We start from the raw sequence: 17,855 nt of genomic DNA on the forward strand, positions 1-17,855 counted from the left end.
TGAGCTGGCCCTTTATTTTTGCATCCCCACACTACCACATAACTCAAAGTGGTTTGTTTTTTTTAGTATGGGCTTAAACGTTGCAGTAACATCAGATCCAGCAGCAATTACCATCTCTTACCCTGAGTGGTCTTCTGCCATACCAGTGGAAGGATGAACTGCTTAGGCCAGAAGCCATTTTGACATCATTGTACCACTCATTAAAATCCCAGATGAAATCAAGACCAAGAGTAAATGTTTGTGAAGCCTGTTTTTCACATTCAAAACATATTTATGGGAAAAGGAACCTACCCTATGGACGATGATTATGCTCTACATATTTTCTTATGAGAAAAAGAGAAGCTAGCAAAAATTAGATACTCTGGAAAATTATTAGGATGTAATACATAGTAATGGTCTTGTTCTTTTAATAGCTCTTCTTTGAAATGAAGTCATGAAGCTAGGTCGTGGTTTTAGGGAAGTGTTGCTTTTTTTTATGAGGTCAGAGACCACAAATTATGTAATAATCTCAAAAGCCTGTCCTTAAAGATCAGTTTACTAACCGGTGGGCAAATATTTCCTTCAAACTTTTCTTTGCTAGCAAAGTTTCAAACCATGATTCTGAAGGATTTTAGATTATAAAGCTTTTTTTTTTTTCACTGTGTCCTCTAAAGAAGAAAGATGAAGACTTGGTTCCAGTGCCAGCAGTAAATAACTCCATGTTGAGCATGTTCCACAGCTCCAGTTCTGTTAAATGTGATGCTGATATAAATTTATCAGGGAAAATTAGCAGGCCCTGGCCCTCTGGCCAAAGGCAAGTGTGGCAAATGCCCACAGGATGAGGGTGGATGTTGAACAGCCATGCACATCTCCTGGTCACACCAGCAGCAAACAGCCTCTGCACACTGCACAAACGGCCTCTGCTGTTTGCCAGTGAGCAGAGGAATGTCATTAGCATGGTAAACCCTCTTTCTTCTCCATTTAATAGCAAATCTATCACAAAGGAGGACAGAAAACCTTTGGTCTTCCTGTATAAAGACGCACAGACTGCTGAGCTCCCAGCAAAGACTGTATCCCTCCCTGAAGATACAATTCCTCTGATGGTGAACGATGACTGCCTGCCAGAAAAAAGGAAAGACAGTCCTCTTTCCTGTGTTATGACATTCACCAGGATTGAGTTGAGTAAATTAATAAAGCTTCTTCAGCAGCACAGCTAGTCCCTGATGAACTAGTCCTGTGTTCCTAGAAACTAGCCTGTTTAGAAGACGCTTCAGGACAGCCACTGCATTTGCTTTTCCCTTTCATTTGGTTTAAGGAGTAGACGTACCCACCTACATTTCATCCATGCTAAGCCTCTCATAATTGAATAAGATCTAGTAGCAGAAAGTAGCTCCCACAAGCTCCCCCAGTGAAGCCCTTTGCAGACCCCAAACCCAAAGGGCTGACTCTTAAACACTGGCAAGGACTTGGCAGATGCTTGGAAACCAAAAAGGTGGCATATAAGGATTCCTTGTATAGGGTAGCTTTAGGTATGGAGTCAAGCCAGGAGGCAAATTCTAGTTAGGTACCCACCTGGGAGGATGAAAGAGTTGAGATTTATTGTGGTGATACCTTCAATTGGAGCAGAAACCAAAGCAAAAAGTAAGGGGCAGTTGTACTGAGTATCTGGGCAAGAATCATCGTGCTGCATATTTCCATTTGCCCTCCTGTCCTAGTTATTGTCCTACTGTACCCAGAAAGCAAGCTAAACTGAGTCTAGCCTTCCCAGCACATCAGTTGCAGTTCAGAGGACTAAAATAGTGGGTTTCATCTCTTTGTGAAGAATAATGGCAAAGCATGGATCCCAGCTGGCACTATACAGCAAACTTTCTGAGTCCATTTTGCCCTTGCCGCTCTGTATTGCAAGCTGAAAACCACATCCTGAATGTATGTGACCTTGAAACCCCCAGTGTGAGGTGTGATTTCAGTCTAAAAACCCAGAAAGATACATTTTGTCATGGCAACTAGCAAGGCAGTCTACTGATGCACAGAGCAGGATATTGATGCATTAATCAGTGTTAGTTAATCTGTGACGGATTTGAGAGTCTTTTACATATTGCACAAATTAGTAGAAACAGAAACCCGGAGAGAGCAGTTTTTCTCTCCCACTATTTTTGCCTTCTGTGTGCATTCCATCAAATGAACAGGCTTTTCAAAAGTTCTGGGAAAAACTTACTGACTACTTTGAGCACTGAGATGCTTGACTGCAATGAATCATTTTCTGTTCCTTGCTGGACCAGGGAAGAGGCCACATTGTATTCAAAGGATCAAAGTGGCAGAGGTCGTGGTCGCCTAAGCAAGCAGGCTGTGACAACTTCACAACGGATGAATTTTCACTTGGCTGAACGTTAGGGACCAGAAACTGGCCCCAATTTTTCTACCACTGCTACTCTAACTTCCAAATCTTTCCTGCTCCCAGAACTCCTGGACCAAATTTTTACCTGGAAGCAACTCAAACATATTTTGAAGATGTGATGATTATTATTGTATGTGTTTTCTCCTCTGCATGTCTGGCTCCAACCAGAAGAAATTATTTGAAGAGAGGGAGAAGCAGATCTCAAACTCCAGCTCAGCTTTGCTGAGCCAGGATGTTTAGGTATCTTGGCCATGATCCCAATAAACATTCAGGGGTTGGATTCAAAAGGCTCGGGGCCCCCATTCTCAACTATCCATTCAAGGGTGGGTATAAGGCAATTGGGCATATTGGCTATTGCCGTCTTCCTGGAGCTGCAGCTGGGGTACTCCAAGACAAATGTGTCCACAGATTCCATGCCCAGGTAACCCAGTCCCATTCCTGGCAGACACACATTTACTCCTGAAAGTCTAGCCCTCAATATTCACATGCCTAAGTGAACCAAACATCCAAACAACTTTGATTTTTGAGGACAAGGACAACACAGGCCCTAGAGCAAGTGAAATCCAGCCTGGTGCTATTTGTAGCACTACAACACAGGCAATGATGTAGTGGGGGAGATGCAGTGAAAATACAGAAGCCCCATCTATATGAAATAAATCAGAATTATTACCCTACACATATGAATGCAACTATCAGCTACTTCAACACAAGCTTTATCAACTGGACTGGTGTCAAGAAACAAATAATGACTCATAAAACTGAGCAGCTTCAGTGTAGCTTGTGGGTTCTCAACACCACCAAGATCCTGAAGCAATCAAACACCATCTCTAGGATGTATGGCTAGTTTAATCAAGCAGTTATCTCACATATGTCTTTAAAACTGGCATGCCTGATATAGCTTAGATTATCTGGGGCACCTGCTTACAGACAATATATCTGAAATCTAGAACTGCAACTATATAAACATGTCACATGCATGTTTGTTTTCATGTTCTGAAATGCAGAACAAACCCCGTGAGAGAAAACAACAAAGGCTAAAGCTGAGCTGAAAGCTGTCCAGAGCTGCAGGTGGAAAAATTCCTCTCTCCAACAGGTGTCTTTCATTGTATCACCATGCAAAGAAAAGGCTGAAAGGTGCAGACATACTTTTTACTCACACATATTTTTGGGTGGTGATAAATAGAAAAAAAGTGACACAAAATCACAAGCTTTTATGGAACTCTAATTTTTCTAGATAGTAAAATGATGAAACATCTACTATCATACTCAAAGAGGAGAACTGAAGTCAGCAAACAGAGCAGCCTCAAAGCCTGAGAGAAAGGCGCACTTGCTACTCACCATATGAATGGCAAGCAAAGAAAAAAGCAGACCTGACCTTTCAGGGAGACCTGGAAACAGCCCCAAGAGCTCTGGTCATTAAAACAAAACAAAACACACAAAAAGGCATTAAGAAAACCTCACTCCAGTGGGAAGAGGAAGTGGTTTAAGGGGATTAGCTCCCAAAAAACAAAGCTCCACTCTTCCTCAAACTGCTGAGGAGCCCCAGAAATCTTCTATATTGAACAGGGCTGTGAAAATGGACAAATGTTGGCAACCACTCAACAAATGATAGTAATGTGAGGTGACATCTCTGGACCTCAACCAGCCAGCACACAATTGTCTCATTTTCATGCTGTGTCAAATTAAATTCAGACTTTAGCGCTTTGCTTGTCTTGCGCTGTTACCTCCTTTCCAGAGCAGAACACAGAAGAACATTTACAAATTTACACTGACTTTGACCTGCAGACACAAATGCCAGCCCGCAAAAACTAGTGCTGAATCATTTCTTTTTCTAGCTGTGACCTTTTTATCCCCCCTCCCTCTCATGTCAGACCATTTCTTCATGAGAGGCTCTCCTGCATCTGTACCACAGCAGCATTTGGGAGAAATTGGTGGGTTTGCACTGAGTAGCTGCAGGGATGTTTTCTTAACCAGGAGCCTTTCATGTTGGGCAACAAACACAGTGCCCGTTTTCTGGCTGCCCTGCAGCAACAACCATGGCAACCACCACAGCAACGACAACAAACCCCAGGCAGCTCAGTAACCTATTTCACAAAAGTGCAACACCCCAAAACCTTGGGACGTTAGAGAGTGGCAAAGCATAGACTGGATACAAAATAGACATCAGTTCTGTCTTGGCAATGTAAAAATGAGATAATTGATTAAGTCTTCTCTACCTTGAGACTAAACTGATGATACAGTGGCATAACAGCCACACTTGGGTCAGCTTTGACAGGACCAGGATTACACCCTCTTGTTCTTTTACTGGAGTAACAGCCTCTTCAACTGTGCAAACCCAGCCCATCTGGAAGTACTGTTACTGAAACTAGACACTTCAAAAGCCTTGATGCTTTTTTTGGAACATTAGGAGTCCAGTGTCTTGCTGCATCAAGGCAAAAAACATCAATCACTCCAGTTGCAAAATTACTCAGAGATTTGAGCTTTAAAATGGGAGGGAGTTTATGGACTCAAAACAGGGCCAAAATTATAAGTCCTTGAAGATGTTTAGTTGATTGTGTGACTTCAGGAGACTCTGAATTTGAATCTGACTGAACAGAGAGCACTTGCAGCGGTGGATGAGGAGACAGAGATACCAAAACGAAAGCAGGCAGTGCCAGTTCTGGGTAACTGCAAGGGGATTTTTGAAAAGAGCTATCGGTATGACTGCTAGATTAGATCTGAATAAGCCTGAGTTTACCACAAAAAAAGAGACATATCTTGTCCCAACTGCTTCTGCTCAAGCTGGAAATACTAGAAAAATTCCCTCTGCTAGTGGCATTTTGGCACTTCTGAGTTTAGATGATCAGTACATAGAGATGAATAAAAATCACGGAAGTACCTGAACCAGAACTCTATACAATATCCATGTATTTGAGAACTCACTGCACATGGATCAAACTTTGTGGATAAGTTCAATGGGACATGGATGCAGGAGAGCAAAAAGCACAGTGATTTCTCAAAAACACTGAAAAACTAACTCTTCTGGAACAGAATTTTGTTGTACAAGTAGACAGAGACTTACCAAGGACCCAGTTCTGTGAAGCACAGACACAGAAATTAATAAAGGACTTGAGAATGTGTGTAAAATTAGGCATGTGCTCAGTTGCTCTGCTGATCAGAATGTAGATTCTACTCCCTAGCAGTCATTTCCCATTTGGAAACCCTTGTCAGGAAGAGAAAGGGGAAGAAGGAGGGTTGTTTAGCACGATATTTTTAGATAGATTTTTAATGGAGTATTTGTTAAGCTTTCTTTCACCCTGACTCCCCCCTGCCTGCTGTCTGGGTTTTGTGTGTGTTTTTTTAATAGCTAGCAATGCATCACAGTGCGGCTGCTGTTTAAATATTTGCCTGAAAAAAATGTAGTCTGTGCTTTAGAAAAGTGGTTTGGCACAAACTGGACATTTTCAAACATCCATTTACCAGATGGATCACTTTGTTCAATTACAAAGAAAAAAAAGATGGTGAAGGAGTTGAAAATCGAGTGGAATGTTCCTAAGCACACAGCATTGTTTACTATCTGCATGTCTCCTGGCATCCTGTGAGAAACTATCAATAGGCTCTTCAAAAATGTTCTTTTCCTTTTAAAAGTCTGCATTTTTAACTATAATAAAAAGGCAGTAAATATATTCTACAATAGCCTGATGGAAAAATGTGCTAAAGTATTTCTATAAATCAAATGTAGCAGTTTGGCATTAGCTCTGAGGCAGTAAATTTAGTAAATTAGGACCAGATGATTTTAAAATAGAATCTTACATAACTTTCTAGCATGATATATTTTTGTTTTAATTTAACACAAGTTTGTCTGTCTTCATAAAGTTATCTTGGCTGCTACCAGAATGTGGTTCAGTCTTTAAGGACTGTATTTTATGTTATTTATCAAGTGTAGAATATTTAAAATATCAAAGAAAGAAGTTGAACAGATTTCTCAAAAGACAGAAAAGGCCATAATATGTACTGATCCACATAAGGTGTGGGGTGCTTTGTATCCCTGATGCCCCTGACTATTTCACTCCTATTATTTTGATTAATAATAGTTTATATCTCTATTCATCTTGCTTTTTTTGCCTTCCTTCCCTTTTCCCACAAATTCAAGGAATTGTCTCCCTCCATTACTCTCTAGAGTGGTTACAGCTCCTATAAAAGCAGCTTGGTCCAACAGACTTCTCCCTCGCCCATGTGCTTAGGTCAGGAGTCAGCATTTGGGACGTTGCATCTCCTATGCTATCCCACTTTGATCTCTGCACCAGAATATCAATCTCTGAGAAATAAGGAAAAAGAAAGTATAAGAAGAGTCTAAGGAGCCTATGCCACCAGCTCCAGTCTAAACCTTTTGGCCCTATCTACACATATATCCCTGAAACCTGCTCTCCCAGCACACCTTTGACTTTCCTTTCTGCACCAACATTTACCCCACCAAACAGTCACATCAGACCTCTGCTTATGTTCTGAGGAGAGGTGGATGCATACATATGTCCTCTGTGGTCTTCTTTTTGGGCAAACACTCAGCCATATCATGGTCTTTCACTGGAGGCAACAACTTCTGGAATAGCTACAGTGGGGCCATCCCAGAGCAGCTGTGCTCACTAGGGTGCTACAGTGGCTGGGAAAGCATGACCAAGATCCTCTTACAGAGCAGCCTCACCGAGCCAGAGCCAACACCCTTTATCTCAGAACTTGCAGATAAAGGAGAGTCTCTGCAGTACGGACTCATGGCTTCCAGACAAATGTACTCCAGAGCGTTATGACACAATTAAAGAGCTAAGCCCTTCCTCAGAAGCTGTAAGGACACGTGGAGACAGACCTTTACAGCTCCCAGACAGGGCTGAAATCTGAGGATGTGAAGTGTCAAATCCTTGTGACTCAAGCCCTCATCAGACTTCAGAAGCAAACACCATGAGTCAGCTGGGATGTAAGGGAAAGGGCAGACAAAGACAAGAACTGAGGTGTTGAAGGTGAGGCCAGCTAGAGTTGTGCAGTCTTCCTTTCATATGAGCCCGAGACTGGGCTTCCATCACCTGTGCAAGTATCCAGACTGAAGGAAGCAGAAGAATAACTGAGGTGGATAACTGAAGGAAGCAGAAGAATAACTGTGAGGGCTGAGTTATCTGCAAGTGCTGTCTCCCTCAGCAGAGCCAACCTGCTGTAAGGAGCCAGTGAAGGCCTCAGTCCAAGGCTTGGGATGCTGCATGGCATGACCAAATCCTTGTCCCAGTCAAGATGAGAGAAGCTTTGCCAATGGGAGCATGCTCTGTCCTTTTCACCCCATCTTTGGCTACCCTGGCGCTAGAAGCATTCAGAGTTTGCAAATGGAAAAGAGAGGGAACAGAGTTCCCACGTTCCTTCTCTTCTAGCATTGTTTCCTGAGAGTCCTGCAACACACAGCAATGCAATGATCTTTTCTCTAAATGACACCACGCTGAAATGCTTGTTAAAAATAACAGAAGAGGAGGAGGGGTTTGAAAGTCAGTCATTTTCCTTTAAAGAATGATTTTGGGAGAGTAGACCATAAACAGATTTAGATGGCAGCAAAGAAAACCTTTTTTGGCAGTTTCGTAGAGATGCAAATTTACACTGAGTATGAGATGAGAGCTTAAACACCAACACCCAAAGAAGAGAAAAATAAGTCAGACACTGTGAGACATTTCATATGCTGTTTTCTGTTGTTATGGATATCAACTGATCTCCACAGATCTGTTTGAAGCAAAAGAGAGAAAAGATGATTTCTTTCCTATCTTATATCCTCCCTCCAAACACCTCCAAACGAAGGAATTCCTCAAGCCTCAAAACATATCTAGGCTGAGACTTCACGGGAAGCTTGGCAGTAAAGGCAAAACAGAACTTTCTCCACTGTATTTTTTTTTTAATCCCAAACTTGCATTTTATTAAAGTTTTATTTTTGCTTCTCCTCCTACTGGAAAAAAGTGGCTGCTGGCTAGTGGACAACCACTGAGCTGATGGCCTTACAAGAGAGAAATGCTTTTGGTTTGAAAGAGTTGCTGATGAGAGATGGGGAAAAAAAAACATGAATATATAAAATACAGCAACAGCAAATATTTTTTTCTGAAAGAAGTGTGGGAGATTTACAACCAAAGGTTTTAAAAACAGAGAGAACAAATCTAACAAGCTTTGCAAAAGCAAAATGGCTAGTCCAGTCACAGGACAATTCCTTGAATGATGTGTAAAACTGATGGACAAGTTATGGTCAGGAGAGATTATATTTTTGGGTCATTATTGATGTTTTGCCAAGTTAAAGTAGTGTGCATTTTGCAAATCAGAGGAAGGAGAGAGTATTTTGATAAGGTTGGCTTTGGTCCTGACTCCTAAAATGGAGTTAAGACACACAAATGCTCTGTACAGAGGATTCACGGGATTTCAAGGGTTTTTATGCAGTATTTTAAATCTATCTAATATATGTATGAGGAGTTCAACACACCCCCCCCCCCCCTTATACACCAGTTTTTGTACCTTCATGTGTCTGTACAAGCTCCTTCCACACAAGTTCAGAGCAAAGTGCTAGCATATGTGCCTGGAATTGGGCCTCTCCACCCTGCCAACTGCAGGGCTGTGAAGACAGGAGGAGGGGAAGGAGAGGTAGGCAGGAAAAGCAGACAGGAGCAGGTCACTACAGACTGGAAAGAGCAGAGCTCTGCACTACTGTGTCCAAGAGAAAGCTTCTGGGGATGAGTGTTGCTGCATATTACTCTGTTGTAGGTGAGGAGGTGAGAGAGGTTGTATCTCCTGAGAAAAAACTTGCTGATCCTAGTCTACAAAACCTTACCTTTCCAGGGTGTCACAGAAAAGTGAACCTTTTTATTCCAGACCACTCTTTCCTACTTAATTGTCCACACTCACACTCCTGCTTCCATTTAGAAACTCCTTTGAAAGTGGGTTATGTGCTATTTCAGTCAGGACTTTTTTCCCACAAACCCAGTATGCTGGGTGAATGTATTCAAAAGAAAATAAATTCTTAACTTGATTAATTCCCATTTTAACAGTTTTAGTATCTAGTGGAATAATGTAATATGTTCCATGTGAATAAAATCCCAGCTCTGGAGTTTCACCCAGCGTGGGGAAAGTTCAAGTAGAAAGTTCAGGTAAAGATCTGAGCTTTTGGATGCCAGCACTATGACTTCTTACAACTGCATGAAAAGGTTAACATGCCTAAGCTTTGTGCCCAAGTTTCTTGTCTGAGGCAATTCCGGTCCCAATTCTGGATTCCTTTCATCTTAAACAAGCTGTGATATCTAAACATACATTTCCTCTTGAGCAACCTCCCTGTATTTATCATATTTCATCCACACAATTGTGAACCAGAGAGAACAGAAGTCCTTCGCAGCCTCCATAGTTGTGCTATTTCTCAGTTTTTCTTAGGAAAAACAAGAAAACTTCATTTGGAATCAGTAGGTTGAATGGCATGCACGCCACATGTCTGGAAGAAAGCTGGTATTTTTTAACCCATGCATTAAACATATTCTGTGCTGGAGGGGAAAATAAGGGAGTGTAGCCTGCAAGTATGACTGTTAGACAGGTTTGTTTGTTTGGGAAATGAATAACCCTTTGACAGTATCTCTGGAAGGAATAGGCTAGTGCGTGCTCCATGCTGACATTCTTTTCCCTCTCCAGTCTTCCCTGCATACCTCACATTCTTCCTTCCCTCCCAATAACATCAGTTCCTAGGCAAACAGGCACTGGAGACCCAATCTGCCAATCTGTACCCACCTGGAAGCCATGGGCTTCTGACATCTATCCTCTCACCAGTGGTGCACCAAATCCGCACCAGTGCACGTGCCAAGGTTCCCAGAGCTCCTGCTTTGCCTCAGCTCTGCAAAGGGTGCATGACCCTTTGTGCTGTCCTCTACAAATTCCTCCCAGCACTGCTGAGAACATGAAGTCCCCCTGACTCAAGTGCTCCACACCAGCCATCTCCAAGGGGAGCTGCTGCAGGGACCTGGAAAAGCTTTTTCCACAGAATCACAGAATGTGCTGATTTGGATCATTGAGTCCAACTCTGGCCCTGCATAGCACACCCCAATGGTCACACCATGTGCCCAAGAGCTTCTGGAACTCTGTCAGGCTTGGTGCTGTGACCACTTCCCTAGGGAGCCCGTTCCAGTGCCCAACCACCCTCTGGGCAAAAAACCTTTTTCTAATATTGGCCTTGGTCATGGCAAATTTGGGAGGAAACTTCCAAAGGGGACTCTCTAGAAAGCAGATTCAAGTGGCCTCTCCTGCAACTGGTTCGGGAAAAGATTTCCTTGGAGAAAAGTGGAAAAACCTGTTTATTTAATAAGCAAAGTATTCACGAGCATAAAAAACCAAATAATATTAAACAATAAAACCTCTTGCAGTTCTGAAGAGATGGTAAATTCAGAAAGTCCTTTTCATGGGGTGTAGCTTGGCTCACTCAGTCTCTTATTAGTTCTTCCTGAACTGTAAAATGCCGTGTCCCAGGCCCAGGTGGGCCACAGGTGTGAGCTCCTGGTGTTTTTCTGGGTTTTCAGTCCAGAGCAGGGCTGATCAGTTCCAGGAAAAAGAAAAGCCACAGTCCAGGGAACTTCTCTGCCTCAGCTAGCTAAAAAAGCTAACTAAAAAGCAAAGGAGAAGTCTCTCCCACTGTCCACGCTGCGGACAACACAGTCCATGAGAGAGAATGTTTGGGAGCAAGTGCAGCCTCTAAAAACAAACTCTGTGCTTCTCTTCCCCCACTTCACTCTCAGAACCAGTCTTAAAGGTGCAGAACTTAATATCCAGCATAAACAGAACAGACAACTGGGGAAACAAGCATCATAAAGTCACCCTAGGACAACTATCCAACCTGAACTTCCTCTGACACAGTTTCACACCATTCCTTCATGTCCTGCCACTGGTCAGCAGAGGGAAGAGATCAGTGCCTGCTCCTCCTCTTCCCCTCATGAGAAAACTGTAACTGCAATGAGGTCTCCCCTCAGTCTCCTCTTCTCCAGGCTGAACAGACCAAATGACCTCAGCTGCTCCTCACATGGCTTCCCCTCAAGGCCCTTCACCATCCTCATGGCCCTCCTTTGGATGGTCTCTAACAGCTCCACGTCTTCTTTGTACCCATGTCCCTTTTCTTTGTTTGTGGCACCCAAAACTGCCCCCAGCACTGGAGGTGAGGCTGCCCCAGCTCAGAGCAGAGCAGGACAATCCCCTCCCTTGCCTGCCTGGCCATGCTGTGCCTGATGCCCCCCAGGACAGGGTTGGCCCTCCTGGCTGCAAGGGCACTGCTGGCTCATGTTCAGCTTGCCATTGATGAGAATAATTTCTGTGGGACTGATTTCCAGTGCTGGAACAGAGATAAATTTACTTCTTTTCAATTTTACATTATTTTTCTTTTCTCCAGAGTAAGATATGACCCCTCATGCTGTTTTAATAGCCATTCCACTGTTTCCCTTTCCCATGTCCATTCTCCCCTGAGAAGATGACTACTTGCTTCTCACAACAAATGAAAATTGTAGTGGTATCTATAACCCCCCCTCCCCTTTTTTTTTTTTGTTTTAACTGAACAAACTTTTCAGGTTTTCTTCACTGAGTCAGGCTGTGCCAGAATATCTAAATTCCAACTGCCCTCCATGATTTCTCAAGCTAACAAAGGCTGGATTCACTTTCAAAACCTTTTGGGTGGGAGGAAAACCAGTATGTTTCTTTCTGGCTGGCATTTGAAGCAAAACAGAGAGGATAGAAGGAGCTGCATTTATTCCCCTTATCTGAAGGAGGGGCACTAATCAGGGCCTTGGTGGTTGACTTACAAAGTTAAATGAGCAATTCCTAATGAAACACTGCATAAAATGCCCTTCTCAAGAATGTGAACAGCTTTTGTGCCTTATTGTGAAAGGAGGTGGGATGCCTGTAAGATTAGTTAGTATATATTAAAGTAAAAGTAGAATTCTAAAGCAAGGCAAGTGAACTAACCCTGTGGTTAAAAGGCATCTTAGGCATCTTAAATTGGCAAAGCACAGGCAAATTTAAGAAGATAATTCTACGTCACAATTTTTATTCTCACAATTCGACCCTTGCATTTAAATCTCACCACTATAATGACTGCTACCCACTCCTCCATCTGCAGGACAGATATCTCATACTGTTAAATGGAATAGAACATTTGCTTAAAAATATTTCCATCACTGGTCAAAGAAAAATCAAGCAGACTTTGTTTTGGTCTGCTAAAATGCAAAATATTCCCTTCTTTGGGTGAGAATGAAATCTTTTTCTTATTATCTCCTAGTGAGGTGGGAGAGGGAGCCTTTCTATGCAGACACACATTCCTGCCCATGTCAGTGGTGAACTTTTGTTAATGTTCCTCTCAGGAGACAAGAGCGTTTCATCTTTTTCAACGGATACATCCAAGCAAGCAAATTCCACCACTCTGAGTGCATGTACAAAACCATTCTGCATTGAATAAATTCCACCCACTGCATATCTCCTGAACCAGCCTGGGTAGCATTACATAGGTGACAGGACATGAAGCTAATTATGACTCCTATGCTCAGAAATTGCAGTGGAACTATAACTAAATTAATTTTAATCCAAACCCCCTGGCCAAGTATCACAGCAAGAAGAAATGCAGATGCCGCACAACGTTATCCAAGAGATAGTTATGCCTTTGTATAGAGGGGGGAAAAAAGAAAAAAGACAGCTCAGTGTTTCCCAAACAGAGAGCTCACAGACCCTTCCTGAAAAGACTCTCTCAGCTGTGAGGGAGACACTCTGCTGTGTCTCTCTTTTCTCAGATTGTGTCAATGGGGAAACGGGAACAAGGGGATTTTTGTTTGAGTAACCTTTCAGAGCAGGATATCTGTCTCGTGTTCCCCTATCAATTGTCACAAGGTGATAGCTGGCTGCTGTGCTTCAGCGGGTATTCCCTTCCCAGCCTGCTGGCAGCTCTGTTCCATGCTGCATGCCGAGGGAGGGCGGGGGCAGGCCAGCCGCAGAGCCCAGCTGATAAGCAATCCCTGTGGCTGCCCCATGTGATAACTTCACCTGCTGCCACCTCCCAAACACCTCAGCACCCCAGCTGGCAACCAGGAGGGCAACAGGAAGACACAGAGCAGAGACATGACTGGAAAAAAAGCGAGCAATAAGCTCAGCAGGATGGCGTATGAGAGCAGGATACAAGCAGTAGGTCGCCCAAATGAGCAGAGAGTAATATTAATTGCCCTCAGCAAAAGCAAAGAAACAAACAAAAGCCACTGACAGAGGCACAAGACGAAGTCACAGAACCCATTTGCTACTCTGCTAGAATTGCAGTGGAATAAATATGAGGCAGTGAATCAAGCCATTGCTGTGCTGTGAAGCAAAAAAGGCACATTACATGAATTACCCTCCTGAGAACTTCAATAGGACCTTGTAGTTATAAATCCTGGCAATACAGCTGAAGTTGCCTGTGAAACACAGACATCAGTAATGCCTGGTCCCAGCTTCCTCATCAGCAAGTTGCATTGTATAATTGAGCTGATTATCCAAGGCAACCGACTCAAAACTTCCCTAGGCTGTGCCTGAAATACAATATTGCGCAGCAAAGGCACGCCCGCCGCCAAGGTCACCAAGAGCAGTGGGGTGCTTGCACCAACCACAGACGTGCCTGCTGCAATCCCAGCTTCTTACAGCAAGGCGAGGAGCTCAGCGGATCACGTTTACAAATCCCTCTTTCAAGGTATATCCAATTCCCGATACCCGGGATAGACCATGGAGCTCTGCCATGCTGCTGGCTCTGCTGCGAGTGTCCCTCTGAGTGGGAGTGTTCCACCCTGGGGGAAATTAAAACCCCCCTCAGGGTAAATGCAGTAGGTGAGAGAGGGGGAGGGAGGGTGCGTGAATAAAACGAGCAGTGGGACTTTGCCGCGCAGTGCTGAGCGACGGCAATCTATTTTTCTCCCCGTAAAATACCAGCTCTCGTGCCTGCTCCTTCAGAGTTGTAAAGTACAGCTGCCAGCACTGACAGACTTTGTGGGTTTGTGCCCAAAGTGTCATTCCAGTGGCATCTAAGTAAAAGTATTTAATAAAAGTTATGGAGAGTGATAAAGGCAAAACAATACACGTACAGGAACACCAACTAGAATTTCATATTGACACATCTGTTACCTCATATTAAAATCAGTCAGGGACATTTTACACACATTACAAGCAATGCAAGCTAAAATATAGCAGAAGGCACAGCTTCTTAAATGTGTTTAGGTTTCATAATGTGATTGTAAAGCATTCTGAAAAAGCACCAATTACAAGAAAAGTACCAGTATTGGTGGGATGACTGGAAACCAGATGCTCTCTGAGTTTAAATATAGGTGAAGTCAGTTACTTATTTTTGTCTCCAATACTTATTTGGTTCTTGCTGATGTGGTTTTACAGTCCTTAATGCATTTATCTTCATGGTAATGGTGCCATGGGAAGAGATTATACAGAGTTTATTCAAGGAAGGAGATCTGGATGCTAGTCCACTATCATGCTAACACCTTAGCCATTGCATCCTCTGTATCTGAAATTAATTTTCTACTTGAAGTATGAAGAGCAAAAACATGCAAAAAGAAAAACAGTGTTTCTTTGGTTCTTAACTCTTCAATTAAGAAATGCTCCAAAGAGATTTGCACTCTCTTAATAGTAAGCTGGTTATACATAATCACTGGAGGAATTCCTTTCTTAATTAAGGTGTCTAAAGACACAGCACACAAGTGAGTTTTACTCTCTTGAAACTACCCACATTTATTTTGATGCTGCACTTGAAACAGCCCTGCCCTAAACCCAGTGCATATAAAATATCATCTGTTTCATGTTTCTTCTTGGGAAATCAGAAGAATCAACAGCAACAACAAAAATGGAAAGAAAGGCCCAGAGAAAAACCCCTACAAGGGGTTGGAGCAGCAAAGCTACAGCCCAGCCACAGTGGCTCTTCTGCACTGCAGAAAGCAGGAACTTGTCCTTCTCACGAATTTCTGAGACTTATTTTGTACTGACAGGGACACACACCCATGAGCTATTATGGCATGTGCAGTCAAGAAGACAGCATAGGGAAAAAAAAGCATTTTTGCATTCAATTAGTAAATTTGTAGAGTACAGCCACATATTTTATGCTGGAACTGGAGAACAGAAGAGATTGCAGATAAAAGTACGACATTCTTTATCAGTCAAGAAGCCATTTTAGCAATAGGATCCCTCTCTAGAGGATTAGTCACATGAGAATTTAAGGATAACATTGCACTATGAAATGTAGTTATGTTTGTAATCTGCTAGTACAAGATGATTCTTTGCTATTTTTCCTTAGGCCACCAGAAATAGCCTTGAGTCCATCTGTGACCTAAAAATATTGGGTAAGATTCAGCTCGGGCAAAAAGGAGAGAATTTATTTCCTATTCCTCTAAACAGGCTGGAGTATGTCCCATACACAAAGATTCCTATAATGTGCACCATATTAATCATGCCTGATTAAGAGATCTAACTTGAAAAGCATGGAGGATCACCACACATCCATTTTCCCTGCTCTTTCTTGCTTCCAAGATACCAGAGTTAATTATTACTCTCTTCCAAATAATCCTTATTTACAATGGTCACTCTTTATAATGGACATCTCCGGGCCATTAAAGCATTCTTGGCCTATGGTGTCTAATCAGTGTTGAAATTGCAGCCAGGCAAAGCCAACACTTGGCAGATTGATTCGAGCAGTAGTAGTTGAAAAAGATCATCTTCTGAGGACAAGTGAAAACAAAAATAATTGCAAAGACATGAACAAGGCAGTGTTCAGCGCCTCCAAGAGCTGCACGTGAGAAAAATGCCTGTGGGAGGGATGGACGGAAAAGGTTCACAGAATCAATTAGGTTGGAAAAGGTCTCTGGGATCATCGAGTCCAACCCTTGACCAAACACCACCTTGTCAACTAGGCCATGGCATTAAGTGCCATGTCCAGCTGTTTCTTGAACATTTGCAGGGTTGGTGACTCAACCACCTCCCTGGGCAGTGGATTCCAATGGGTTACCCACCCTTTCCATGAAAAAATTCTTCCTTATGTCCAACCTGAACATCCCCTGGACATCTTGAGGCTATGTCCTCTTGTCCTGTTGCTGGCTGCCTGGGAGGAGAGACCAAACCCCATCTGGGTACAAAGTCATGTAAGGGTAGAGAGTGTCAAGGTCCCCCACTAGCCTCTTTTTCTCCCTAAACACCCCCAAGTTCCTCCAGTCTCCCTTCACAGGACTTGTGCTCCAGACCCATCACCAGCTCCGTTGCCCTTCTCTGGACCTGCTCCAGCACCTCAAGGTCTTTCAGTGAGAGGCCCAGAAGTGGACACAGGACGTGAAGTGTGGTCTCACCAGTGTCCAATACAAGGGTTAACTGCCCAGGTCCTGGTGGCCACACTAGTGCAGATCCACACCAGGATGCCATTGGCCTCCCTGGGTACACGCTGGCTCCTGCTCAGCCGCTGTCAACCTGTGCCCCCAGGTCCTTTTCCGCCGGGGAAAAGTGAAGGCGAGCAGCTTTGAAAAGGCACGGGCGGGGTCCTTGGAAGCAGGGCCGCCAGCCCTCGCTCTGTGCGGGGCTCTCTCTCCCCGGCCATCGGCGGAGGGAGGCGGCGGAAGGCGCCGCGCCCGGTCTCGAACCCGCGGACCCCGCCGGCGCCACCGCGGTCCGGGCGCGGGGGGTGCGGGGGCGGGGCCGGGGCCGGCTCGTGCCCGAGCGCCATGCAAATGAGGGCGGTGCTATGCAAATGAGCGCGTTAGGCTGGCGGGGCGGCGCGCGGCGGGGCGCGCAGAGCGCGCGGGGATGCGGCGGGGCGCGGAGGCGGCGCAGCCATGAAGTACAAGGTGAGCGCGGCGGGCAAGGAGCCCGCACCGCACCGCAGGCGGGGGTCCGACCGCTCCGGGCTCCCCTCCGCACCTCCCCGAGGCGAGCCGTGTGCCCGCGGGGCGGCCAGGTCTCCCTTCTGCCCTCCGCTGCGCTGCCTCCGGGCGCAGAGCCCCGGGAAGGTGTCCGCGGGGAGTGGGAAACGAGGGGGCAGCGAAGGGGTCGGGCTGCGGGGGCCCCCCGGGTGCTGTGTCGGTGTTGGCGGTGCGGGGAGAAGGAGCTCCTCTCGCTTTTCCCGCTGGTGCCGGCCCTGGATAACGGGGTGAGCCCGGGATCGCGGGAAAGGTGGCGGGGCGGTGCGTGATGGCCAGGCGCGTTTGGGACAGGTACCCCGATCCTCCCCGGGAGCTCATTCACCTCCTTCCAGGCGCTCGTGGATGTTTCCTTATCACGGTGCGGTCTGTTTGATGCATCACAAGCGAGGGGAAAAAAAAAACCCAAACGTTTTTTAGAAATTGGTAACCTATCCCCCGTATTAATTCCTATCATCCCCGCTTATTCAATAATCGCTTTTAGCGACCTTTTACCAGAGGGGGTTGTGGTTGGTTGGTTTTTTGGGTTTTTTCCCAAAAGACACAAATGTAGAGCCTTTTGT

General features: G+C 44.6%; 1 protein-coding gene across 3 annotated transcripts in view; it reads left to right on the forward strand.

Moving 5' to 3' along the window:
- NEDD9 (neural precursor cell expressed, developmentally down-regulated 9) overlaps nt 1-17,855 on the forward strand; it is a 73,865-nt gene that overhangs the window by 18,628 nt on the left and 37,382 nt on the right. For 2 of the 3 annotated variants that reach the window (XM_066558550.1, XM_066558567.1), the window contains exon 1: nt 17,188-17,220. The exons of the other annotated variant lie outside the window; for it this stretch is intronic. In XM_066558550.1, the coding sequence (XP_066414647.1) occupies nt 17,209-17,220 (12 nt within the window). In that variant the 5' untranslated portion in view covers nt 17,188-17,208. Of the gene's footprint in view, nt 1-17,187; nt 17,221-17,855 lie in introns of those variants that run through there. 3 annotated transcript variants of the gene reach the window in all.

This window comes from Molothrus aeneus, chromosome 1 (genome assembly GCF_037042795.1).
Source record: "Molothrus aeneus isolate 106 chromosome 1, BPBGC_Maene_1.0, whole genome shotgun sequence".
In the NCBI taxonomy this organism is placed as follows: domain Eukaryota; kingdom Metazoa; phylum Chordata; class Aves; order Passeriformes; family Icteridae; genus Molothrus; species Molothrus aeneus.